The sequence below is a fragment of the Colletotrichum tamarilloi genome, assembly GCF_030869305.1.
Source record: "Colletotrichum tamarilloi strain Tom-12 chromosome Unknown Scaffold_24.1, whole genome shotgun sequence".
In the NCBI taxonomy this organism is placed as follows: domain Eukaryota; kingdom Fungi; phylum Ascomycota; class Sordariomycetes; order Glomerellales; family Glomerellaceae; genus Colletotrichum; species Colletotrichum tamarilloi.
Window position 1 is genome coordinate 446,733 of NW_026849407.1, and position 13,132 is coordinate 459,864.

Consider the following 13,132-nt stretch of genomic DNA (forward strand, 5'->3'; position numbering starts at 1 on the left):
TTATTTGGTCTCACCATTGCCCGCTATGCTCTCCGACGTAGTTGAGGCCCTGCATCGAGCTACGTCAAGCTCACTTGAGTTCAACGTCGATAGAGGTCCGCATTTCCCTCGCGATCAAAGCAGTGCTTCGTTAGACATTGGAAGCTGACAGGAGCTACAGATCTACCAAAACGATATACTCTCACAGACCTCGCACAAGACTTATCGGAGGTCGAGCATTTTGTGGGTTCGACCTATTAGTCCATCTAATTCATCTTACACTGTTAGTCATTAACACCACCAGCAGCCACCAATATCCACTCTCAGCGCTCTTTCACTCTGTCTCAGAAACGCCGACCGCATCGACGAAGGGCCTCAAGATCACGAGTCTATCGCACAGCTATCTAGCCATGCACTAGGATTACTGAGCAGCTCTTCTGGCCCGCTGTCAAACACTGACCCAGCTCTAGCCGAGCAGGCGTTGGATATCTTGAGAAGTCTTGTCGTGAGATTTTCTCCATCGCTTGACGACCAAGATCTCATTGCTATTGCTGCATACACCGACCGCAAGAGAACCTGGACGACCGTCAATGCAGAGCTTTATGCTAGAGAGATCCTGGAGCGTTCATTGGACGGTGTTCAAAAGCAGGCGTTCATCACATCGGTAGTGCTGGAGGGCTTTATTCGACCCCTCTTCTCTCGGAACAGCTCTAGTCGCATCACTTCAACCGGCAGAAAAGCTCATTTCGCCGACGACAGTCAGGACCGCTTCACTCCTGGCGCTTCCGCTGATACCGATGACGCGAAATCTTGGAAAACCACTCAAGCTTATGCCGTTACAGTGTTTTCCTGGGCTGTGGAACAATCCCATGTTGGTCACACTTCCGATATCAAGTAGTCATGATGCTGGAATGGCCGGCTAACCATTAATCTACAGGATGCGCTTGTCGAAAAAAGTTGGCCATTGTTCACTCCAGTTCTCCTCGCTCTCTTAGACGACCCCGATACAGAAAATAAAGCAAGGGGCCTGGCTGTTCTAGGCGACTTTCTCGTCAAATGCCCAGGCAAGGTCCTCGTCCAAACCGGCCTGGGTGACATATTTGAGCAATCCGTCTTCCCCACCTTACTATCCTTGCCAACTCTGACGCCTGAGAAAGAGTCCCTCCTGCTACTTGATCCGGCATATAGTGCAATCATCCGGCTTGCCAAAATTCAGTTTCCTGGGGAGGGGGACAGAGACAAAAAGAAAGGACTTCTTACTCGTTTGCTCAGGGAAGGAGTTTTCATGGGCTACTGGCAAGCGTCCGACTATGTTGGAATTGTTGAATTACTTGCTCGACAAACGACCTCTATCGTCAACGAACTCGGCTTTCTTGCCACAGCACATTTGAAGGTAACTCCACATGTCTCCAGCGTGGTGCCTCGACTGCTAACTCTTCCATAGGAACTCCTGTCCATGGTTTCTGCAATCATGACGGACCCCTTTCTCGCTTCTCATCCGAGCAGCATACAAGCGGCTGCGCAGGCATTCGGTGCCATACTGGTGAACTGCTGGCCGAGAATTCCAAACGGGACACATGCAGGCGAAGTGCTTAGATCCACCAGCGTTTGCTGGTTGAATATGCTCGCTGAGCAAAGGAACGGGCCTGAGAATGCGGCGACCAAAGAGGCTTTAGCTGAAATCTCCAAACTTGCACCTATCCTGCGCGCGATCTTTGCAGCGGCCGATATGCCCTTAAAGCCTCACATATCGGCATTGCTAGCTGCGGAGCCTAGGCTCGAAGACTTGTTTGGAGACCAGGGGGATGGGGCAGTGGCGGTAGGTGAAGGGAACAGCGGAGGTGACCTCAATCAAGTGGCTGCTGTTTGAAGAACGACTTGCCACGAAGCCATTTCCTATAGGCCTTGTATCGCTTCTTCTGAGCATCCTCCTCGGTAACGGTAAGAGGATTGCTGCCAACCTTGAGGAGCTCCGCATATACAGCGATATCCTCCTCGGTACCGACAGGCGTTATCGCGTCGCTTTGCTCACTGCTCTGGACATAGTGCTGGTACTCGGATTGGTTTTCTGCCTGGATCGTTTCGGCAGACACTACCAGCGGCAGGTTTTGAGGGTGGCTGATGTACCGCTCATAGTCCTCGGCCTCTTGTTGGCTGACAGATGGATTGAGGGACTCACTAACGGCCTTCGTGAAGGTCCATTGAGCCGCTTTAGTCTTTTCCTGGGCTGTGGGCTTGATCTTTGACGGATCTTGTGGTTCTGCATGGGTCTCTTTCATAATTCCATGATGCCCAGTCACTCTGTCCTGCATTGGCTGAAGCCAGCGGTGAATGGAAATCCCCTTCCCACCTGCAGTACGGTCTGACATGACCGATGCAGCGTCAATGTCCCGAGGGGACTTCAAGTCTTGCGGATCGACGATTGTCACCTCTTTTTTGGGCTTCTTCTTCTCGTGGGCGTCCATATCAGTCTCATTGCGAACCCGGAAAGGACTCAGGTCATACCGTCCATCTTGCGTGGATTTGAAGGGTATGTATTTGATGGTTGAGTTCATTTTATAGGGAAACATTTTCAGAAATGACGAGAGTGTGGATGGGCGATAGTATTCGACCCAGTAATCATCAAAGTGAGATACTGGCTTGTTCTTTGCCTCGCCTGGGGGTGGCATGTAAGGCGGAAAACTTCTTTCCTGCAAGTTATCTGCAGTATACCAATTGATGTAGTTTCGCTTCGTCTTTTCGGACCAAGCTCGTGGGTCCGCGTGATGAAGGTAGTAGTCGGTCGCAAGGTCCCATAGCATTGGTTGCCCTTGAGCAAATATGTAGTTGCCGAGGAAGAGGTTGTACGCTTCTTGGCGCTGCCCATCTAGGAAAGAGTTATTGTAATACCTCTTGAAGCTCTCGATCATGTCGCGAGAGTGGCTCGTCCATTGATTGATCTTGCGGTATGTCTCCATGGTATTGACAAGCTGGGAGCCACCATATTGCACAGCAATAGTGTCACCGTGATCGTGATACATGTGAGTGAAGAGATTAACGGCGTCTGTGTCATAGTTGATGGAGGTGTCTTCGAGAATGCCGAGTGCATGAAGCTGATGGCCTAGGGCCCTCTTCCCAATGACGAATTGGGCAGCGTTGGTTCGGTCAAGACAGTCTATACAGTTGGTTCGGGCCACGCCGTTTTGGACGCTGGTTGGGTACACCTTGCCGTCGCCATCATGGAAGAATCCGGTCGTGGTGACAACATCCTCGGCAATGCGCTCCAGTGTACCTATAACGTCCTGGTCACGACTCTTCGCCGCTCGGCTCATGTCCCACGCCTTGTGAATGATTTTGCGGCCTTCGGGTAAGAACTGGTTCAGGTAGTTGATTGCGTTTGTATACTCCAACAGCAGCTTGGATTCCCGCGGCGTCCGTTCTCTCGCTTTGACGAGATTCAGCACATAAATAGGAGCGCCGTAGCGCTCGAAAAGGTTGTCGAAATGAAGAGCGGCAGCACTGTAGAAAGGATCGACGAGATTCAACTCGATGGGGGGTTTTGGTGTCACGCCCGTGTTATCCTGTGTCCAGTACAGGGGAATGCTTCCCCGGTGCTGAACATAGGAAGTGTACTGCGGGCTGGAGAATAGCCTGTGTCCTGGGGCATGGAATGAAGTTGTCAAGGCTTCTGAGACGACTTGCTCCGTCTCAACATCATTTGCAACGTAACCCTATTCATATAGTGTCAGCCGCATTGTTTCTTGCATACTAGTTGGGCAAACTCACGAGGTCGTTGGCCCCTCGTTTGAGAAACCTCGCACCAGCAAAGAAACGAGATCGCCGAGCAATGATGGTGATATACGCAGTGCGCCCGTATATCGATAAGGCTATGAAACGCAGTCAGGTAGATGCCCAGTTGACTTATTAGTGTCATTTGCCAGTACTCACCAGCTTGGTCAATATAACCATGGATGATGGGATGGCACCAGTCGAACGGGTCCTTGAGTGCTTTCATGGCCGGCTGCAGCAGGTGGCTGTTCCACACAAACATGCCATTGAAGTCATCCATGGTCCCTGGAAGCCCCCGCGCAAGCGCTTCGCGCTCCCTTGTCAGATTGTGCTGCAGTGTGCGTGTAATATCGTACGAATAGCTGTAATAGAACGACCTGGTAAGATCCAGGTTGTTCAGTATGCCCAAGAACCGGGACTCTTCGGTGTTGCGAACGTCCGCCTTGAATCGATTGGGCGTCAGCGGCACAAGCTCTGTACCATCGACTTGGTAGATATAATGCCCCCCAATCATTGCCACTGTGCTCTTTTTCGTGATCAGGAGCATGTAGTACGGTCCAGTGAATTTGATGAAACCTAGCAAGCCCCAGGCAGTGCATCGGAGCTTGATGCCACCAGTGCCTTTGTTGCCATCGTCGATCGTATCCAACAACTGGTTCATCTCCTTTTGGCTGTAGATGATCTTGTCGTCCGTAATGCTGAGCTCCGAGTCGTCGGTTGTTCTTTCAATCTTGAGAATGCGGTACCGCTTCTCCGTCACGTCTCCCCCCACAATGTAGTACCGCGTGGCAGTCTCATAAAGGCTGAATTTATGCATCTTGCGATCGAGGCGATCGGGACCCTTTTCATCATAAGCATCCGCCGCCCGAGCTGCAGAGTCAGGACTTGACGTTCTGACAAAGGGCTTTGCGACCGCGGGTTCTTCATCGACGTCATCTTCGCCGGGACGGATTTGCATCGCAGCATCGGAGGATAGAGCTTTCGCCGTTTCGTCGTTGTTGAGAAGTGGGAATACTGGTGAAAGATCTCGGCTGGATTTGCCCTTGTCAGCGTCGCCGGTGAAGGGTATGGGAGGATTCGAATCGCGGGATGCCGATCTTGCGGCCATCTTGGAATGAGTTGCGCATCCCTATCGAGAAATGCAATGGGCAAGTTGCCTGTTCGTCGGGAGGGCATACACGGGGATATGGAAATTCGGGTTTGCCTGGAAGACTTGCCTGCCGGGCAAAGTTCAAAACGACGTGACGTCACAGAAGCCAATAGGATACTTCTAACTGATATTTTATTAGAAATCGTTAAATTAAATAGTTTCTTCTTAGAATACATACCTTAATTAGAGTAATTAAGTACTAGTTTATTTATTTTTATATTCTACTTTTACTAGCTACTCAGGTAGTTCTTAATATTAATTATATAATATTAATATATAATAAAAATAAATACTACTACTATTTTAATAAACTATTTTTTAAAATTTTCCTTTGCTTTCCTTCTTATAAAGTTTATAACTACGGATTATTAATAATAATATTAAGCGCCCGATGTTATTATTTTATAAACTTATTATATACTTAATTAAGTTAGCTACTTTTTTAAATAATAATAGCTTATAATAATATAATATTAAAAATACCCTCGGTACTATTATTATAAATAATACTAACTTTAAAATATTTACTTTAGTATTTTTTAATTTATTTATATATATATATATATATATATATATTTAATTTTATATTTTACTTTTATTAATTATTTAAGTAGTTTTTAATATCGATTATATAATATTAATATATTACTATTAATAATCTTAAACTTTATAAGAAAGAAAGTTAAAAAGGTAGAAAATTTAAAAAAAATAGTTTATTAAGATAGTAAAAGTATATACTAATACTATATATTAATACTATATAAACGATACTAAGAATTGCCCGAGTAGTTAGTAAAAAAAAAAAAAAAAAAATAGTATTAATTATAATAAATTCGGGATATAACTAGTAATAAGATACTAATAACTTAGTAACCTATATACGAATCGTATTATAAAAGAACTTTTTAAAAAATAGAGCTTATATAAAAGATTTTATAAGCTTTAATTTTATAATATATTTATATTTATATTATAACCTTATTAATTAAGTATTTATAGCTTAATTTTTTATAATTTTAAAGCTTTTATTTTTATAAAATAATTAATATAAATAATAATAAATTATAAAAACGAACGGAACGTAAATAAAATAATATTTAATTATTAATAAAAAGTTATTAATATTAACGAACTATAATTATTTAAAGTTAATTACTTAACCCTATTTTATTTAAAAAAACGAGCTTATTATAAAACGAGTTTTATTTAAATATTAATATTTATAAAAAAGCTAAATAAAAAAAATAATTAAGGTAAATTATTTTTATAAGTTAGTTATTTTATTAATACCCTAAGGACCTTATTTATTATAAACGGGGCGTTTATTAATAACTAATTACTAAATATATAAGGTCTAAGTACGTATAAAAGTATAAATAATATTAAAATAGCTAGTTTAGTAAACTTTATAAGCTTAATAATAACTTATTTTTATAAAATAATAAAGATACTAATTAAAAACCGAAATTAAAAACGGTATTAATATAAAAAGCTTATTAAATAACTTACTAAGTAATTAATAATATATTTAAGTTAATAAAAATATAAAAAACCTTTTTTTTATAATTATAAACTAATTAAAAAAGAGTTTATGAGTACTTAAGTAATAAATTAGATTATTATTATAAAAATAAGTAATAATATTTATATAAAAAGTTTTATAAAATAGTATATTAAATAGGCCCTATTTAAGATATTTTTATTATTATAAATATAATAATATAATTATAAAAAAAGCCTCTAAGATCCCCTCTCTTAAAATAACTTCTTAATATTTATTTATTAATAATACGTAAACCCCGAGATATAAAAATAGGAATATTATAAAAAGTTAAGAATAAAAAAGTTAAAAAAGGGTTAAACCCCTACTTAGTTTTTTACTAAATAATTAATAATTTATTATAATCTAAATATAAAAAATATAAAGAATTTAAAAATAAAAGTATATTAATTCTTTTTTAAACTATTATTTTAGTTATAGGACGACTTAATTTATTATAAAGTTTTAATTAAAAGAGTATATAATATAATTTATAAAGCTAATAAATTATAATTATTAAATTAATAAAAAAGTAGTAATTAGTTATAAAAAGACGGTAAAAAGAGGCTATATTTATTATTAAAATAATTATATTAAATATCCCCTTTTTATAAAAAAAAGAATAAAAAGAGTTTTAAAAAGCTAAGCTTTAAGGACTTATTAAGAGTAATATTATAAAAACTATATAATAAGAGTACTCGTACCGAGTTATTATAAAAGCATTATAATAATAATATTAAGTACTTTATATATAATAAAATAGGCTATATATTTAATAAATATTAAAAAAATAAGTTAGGAAGTAGGGGTAATAATAAGTTAACGTACCCCTAATCGAAGCTAATATTAATAACTATTTAATAAGTTATTATTAAGCTAAGAGTTATAAAAATTAATTTATTAAAAAATAAATAAGTATAAGTAATATACTTAATATACTTATACTAAGTATTAAGAAGGTATTAATAAAAATAATTATAAAAAGTAAAGTAATAGTTTTATAAAGGATTATTAAAAAACTAATAAAAGTTAATATAAATATATATTTTAAAATAGATATTATTAATACTAAGTTTATAACTTATTTAAGGTTAACTTTAGTTATTATTATAGCTCCTTTATTAAGGGATTTTTAAAATAAAGCTATAAGCTAAAAGAAAGCTTATTAATTAACGCTCTTCTTTATTAATTACTATAAATAGCTAAGGAAAATTTAGTAATTATTCATTATAATTAATAAGGATAAAAAAATAATAAACTTTTTATTATTATAATTATTAATAAGCTAAGAGGGTATTTATATTAATATTATAATAAATATATAGTTATACGAGCCTATTTTTATTACTAAATTAAAAGCAATAACTTATAATATTATTAAGAATTATAAAAGGGCTTATATATTATATATTGTTATTATAAAAAGTATTATAGGGATAACGGAGACTAAATTATAAAGGGGTTTATTATTAAAACTTTAATTAGAAATAAAGATATTTAATAAGTAATTAGTAAAAAGACCGTAATTATATAACGGGGTAAAATACTTAATTAACCTAATTCTAAGTACTAAACTACTATATAACCCTATTTATTTATCAAATAAGAAATAACTTAATAAGCTTTATACGTATATTATTAAGAACTTAGTAAACGGTTATATTATATTTTTAATTAATAAAGCTAGGGTACTAATCCTTTTTATATTAAAAAGAAATAGTATACTATATTTTTATATAAACTATTATAAGCTAAATAAAATAACTATAAAGAATTAATACTTATTATTACTTATTAACGAGCTTCTAAATAGGCTTTATAAAATAAAATAGATTTTTAAAATAAATATTAAAAATACTTATTATTATATTTAAATTAAAAAAAAAGATTAATAAAAAATAGCGTTCCGGAGCTAATATAACTATTTTAAATATATTATTATACTTTTTAAGTTAACGAACGTATTTATAACGTTTTAAGTATATATTTACTAAACGCTCGCTAACTTATTAAATATTTATTATATAATATATATAAACGATTTAATAATTTATTTAATAATAAAAAAGTAGTATATAGAGGATATTAAAAAAGTTTTGTAATATTTATAATTATATAGGCTTTTTACTAAACTATTAAAGTACTCGTTTTATTAAAAGAGAGTTAAATTCCTAAGTTATATTATTATACTAAAAAGAATTAAGATTAACCTGTTATAAGTATAAACGATTATTAATTAAAAAGTACTAAAGTTTATTAAGGATATTTAAATATTCCTAAGGTTCTATAACTTTTATTAAAAGTTTATTACTAAATACTTAAATATTATTATACTAATAATAGTATTATTAAAAATAAAAAAGGGGTAAATAAAGGATTTTTAATAAACTAAAGAAATAAATAAAGCGTTTAATTAATTAAAAATCGCTTTTATTTTAATAACCGTACTTATATATTAAAACTTATAACGTATTATATAAATAAAAACCGACGTTTTAATTAAAACTATTATAATAATCTTATTATAATAAGTTAATAAAAAATAATAACCTATTACTTATTAGTTATAAAAGCTCTTAAATATAAAATAATAATAAGCTATAGGTTAATAAGAACTGCTTATTATAATAAAAAAGTTAAAATACTAAGCTTATTATTTTTAAGGCTTTTTATAAAAGTTTATAATTCTAATAAATTACTAAGTATTTAAAAAAGTAATTAGTATACTAATACGGGACTTTTAAAAAAAGCTTATAAAGTAAGTATATAAATTATTAATATTTAACTTTAACTTAGAATATAAGCTAAAAAAAATAAACCTAGCGAATAGTCTATTTAAAAAACTAAATTATATAGAGGGGGAAGTACTTTATAAAAACGTCCTCTCTATATTAGCTTAAAAACTACGTTTTATTAATAAATTACTACTTAATATTTAATAAAAGATAATTAATTTAAAAAAAAAATTAATATTACTAAAATATATATTTAAGTAGTTAAGGCCTCTTTTTATAATCCTAACTAAATATTAACTAGTTTTAAGAATAAGAAATCCTCTCTCTTATATTAATAGCGTATTATAGGGCGTATTAATAAAATAATAATAATTATTACTATAATAATTTAAAATAAAAAAGTAAAAAAGTTATTAATAAATACTTATTAATAGTCCGGTAAGGATAAAAAGGAGTTGGATAGAGCTAGGGTTATTATATTAAAATAATATATCTTATATCCTATTATAAAGGAGCTTATAAAAAATAAAATAGTATTTACTTCTTATTTTTTATTACAAATTAAGGAGCTTATTAAAAGATTATAAATTAGAAATAAGTTTTATATATTATAATTAATAAGAGTTCGTGTTATAATTAGTAAGCTAAAAGTATATTTATTTAATAAATAGGATATACTATTTTTTAAAAAAAGACTTATTATTTCTTAAATAAAGTTTTTTTAAATAAAGATCTTTTATTAATATTATAATAATTATAAAGTAGGTTATATAAGAGCTATAAAAACTCTTAAGTTAATTTAAAAAAAGTTTTATTAAAATAATATTTAATAAGATATTTAAAAATACGTTAAGAACTACGAATATTATTTAGGAATTATAACTTTAAAATATAAGCTATATAGGTAGTTATAGTTACTATTATTATCCTTATATCTATTTTAAAAAATATTTATAAACTTTATTATAAAGCTATTATTAAGTACTCGTAATAATAGCGCTAAATATAATTATATCTTAGTTATTATTTATTATATAATAAAATTTATAAAGTTCTTATTTATTATTAAAATATTTAATATAATATAAATAATAAGTATCCTATATAAAAAGGTCGAATATAAGTTCGGTATATTAAAAAGTATTATTATAAATAGAAATAAGCTTTTTATAAGCGCATTTTAAAACGAGTTTATTAAAGAATAAGTAATATATTATTAATTATTTATTATATATTATTTATAAACGGATAGCTAAATAAAACGGACTTATTAAATATTAAAAAAATATCTAAGGATTTATACTAAGGGCTCGTTAAATAAGTAAATAGTATAATTAAAAAAGGCTGAGTTTATATATAATAATAGCCCCCCGACGGAGTAATCCGCCGGGGCCGTACTATGTATTACGTATTGGGGAAAACTGGGTATATTATGCTCTATACCTAACTACTAATTAAAATAGTTAACTAACTTAACCGTTATTTTCTTTTTATTAATAGCTCCTAACCTTTTACTACTTACCTATAGGGCGAGCTTTACTTACTTTAATATACATAGGACCTCTTAATACTAGCTTACGTAAGTAGCTAAGTCTAATATAATCTATTTTTTTATATAAGTATTATTATTACCTAAGGGGTCCTATAGGAGCTATTTAAGATACTAGTTTATTATTCTAACTTTATATACTTCTAGCTTATTTATTATAGCTATTATAACTAGGCTAATATTAATATATTAAATCCTAATATCCGTATTAGCCTAGCTATTTACGGTATTTATAATATTACCTAACTAAATTCTATATTATTAAAAAATACTTCGCTACTTCTTAAGTATATTTACGTTAATTATAATAACTATAGTATCGAGCTAGCCGAAGAGGGCGCTTAGCCTAAGAGGGGTAGACTTGTTAACGGGTATTTTTAGTTCTAACTTACTAATTACTAACTATATACTAGGAATAGAGTAGTAGTTTATATATTAATAAGTTTATTTAATAGATTTATTTAGTAAATTTATTTAGTAGATTTATTTAGTTTAAATAGAGAGTAGCTTTAGGTAATATTAAAAGTAATAAGAATAGAAAGAATTTTTATAAGCTTTAGTATAGTAAATATAATAGTAGTAAATATTAGCTTTATTAGCCTTTTGTTTAGAAACTTTTATATTATTATTAAAGTTTAGAACCTTTATAGTTAAGGGCTGCCTCTAATTATTATAGCCGACTATAGTAGCTAATTATTACGGCTAATTATTATAACTAACCTTTATTATTAACCTTTTTAGCTAGCGCTATTATTAAAAAGGGTAGCTTACTTATTCCGAATTAAATAGCGGTTTTTATATTAAAATTATTATATTACGTTAAGCGCGTGCTTAGGATATATTATACGTATTATATAGTTAAAAAGTGTATTATATTATATAATTTCCCTTAAAAGCGTAATCCTATTAAGGTCGATCTTTTGTACTTATAAAGCCGGAAAAAAAAAACTACTATATATATAATAATAGCTAATATTTTATTATAAAAGTATCTTTATATATAATATTATACGGCTATTACTTTAAGTATATTAAATATATATTTAATTATAAAATTATAGTTTAGGGAGTTTATAAAAGGGTTTAAAAAATTAATAGAATTAGGGCCTAGGCTACGTAAGCTTAGGTATAAGCCTCTAAGAGCTAAGTAGCTTATTATAATAAAAAATATATATTATAAAAGAGTTTAATTATAAAAAAGTCGTCGGCTTATTAATAAAAAATATACGTTTTAAAAATAATAAACTAGTATTAAGATAAAATTAAAATAATAATAGCTAAAAAGGTAGATAAATAGGTTTATTAAGTATATTTATTAAAATAATATTAGGAACTATATAATATTTTCCTAGTTTTTTAGCTCGAATTATAAAGAAATTATTAAATAATTAGTAACTAAATAGTAAATCTCCCGGAGTTAAAAAATAAATAGAATATTTAAAAAATTAAAAAAATCGTTATAAAATAAAATAAAAGAGGAAACTTATATTATTTTATTAAATAAGCTAAGTAGCTTATAAAATATAATACGTAAAAGCTTATTAAATATTTTAAAAATATAATAAAAATAGTTAAAAAATTCGAATATTATAAAAAAAAGATATATAAAATAAGATAATAAACGTGAAGTTCGTAATAAAAAGTAACTAAAAATAAGTTAATTAATAATACTTTATAAAACCCTTTTTATTTAGCTTAGCGTAACTTTTTGAAAAAAAATATAATATTATAACCCTTAATAATACGTTACTAAGGGATTATTAAGATCTGGCTATATAGGGAGAGTAACTTATATAATATTAATAATAATAATAATAGCTCTAGTATATACTTTTAAAATATAATAATTAATAATAGTACTACGCTTAGTAAATAAAAAATAGGGAGGCTTTATATACGTACTTAGCTAATTATTTAAAATAAAGCTATTAACTTTATTAATATTATAATAAATAAAAAGAAAGTAATTAAAGTTACGTAAGTTATTATATATATTAATAATAATAGTTTATAAAGTATTTATTACTTAGTTATTACTAAGAGCTACGATAAGAAGTATAATAAGAGCTATAATAAAAAATATAACGGGAGTTATAATAAGAAGTACGACGGGAGCTATAATAAAAAGTATAATAAAAGTTATAATAAAAGATATAATAAGAAGTATAATAAGAAGTATAATAAGAAGTAAAATAAGAAGTAAAGTAGGGGGTATAATATTATTAATATTAAAATAATAGCGCTTATTATAATATTAAAAAAAAGAACCCTCTAAATCGTTAAGGAATTTCTTAGAGTTATTATCCTCGTACTAGGACTTATTAAACTTGAACCCGAAGTTATTTTACTCGTTTTTATTATTAAAAATATAATTAATAATAAGAGTATACTTTTTAATAAAAATCCGAGTC

At 30.6% G+C, this 13,132-nt stretch overlaps 2 protein-coding genes across 2 annotated transcripts; one reads left to right on the plus strand and one right to left on the minus strand.

The window, feature by feature from the left end:
* Positions 1 to 25: 25 nt before the first annotated feature.
* Positions 26 to 1,423, plus strand: CTAM01_07704 (uncharacterized protein; the record flags this gene model as incomplete). The annotated part of the gene is made up of 4 exons (XM_060523726.1): positions 26 to 95; positions 161 to 222; positions 284 to 850; positions 917 to 1,423. 4 exons carry the CDS (start codon positions 26 to 28, stop codon positions 1,421 to 1,423), a joined length of 1,206 nt encoding a protein of 401 aa, XP_060381780.1.
* A 403-nt stretch (positions 1,424 to 1,826) lies between these two features.
* CTAM01_07705 (uncharacterized protein) lies at positions 1,827 to 4,855 on the minus strand (the record flags this gene model as incomplete). The annotated part of the gene is made up of 3 exons (XM_060523727.1): positions 1,827 to 3,689; positions 3,745 to 3,845; positions 3,907 to 4,855. The coding sequence occupies 3 exons, from the start codon at positions 4,853 to 4,855 to the stop codon at positions 1,827 to 1,829; spliced, it is 2,913 nt and encodes a 970-aa protein (XP_060381781.1).
* Between the last annotated feature and the right edge of the window lie 8,277 nt (positions 4,856 to 13,132).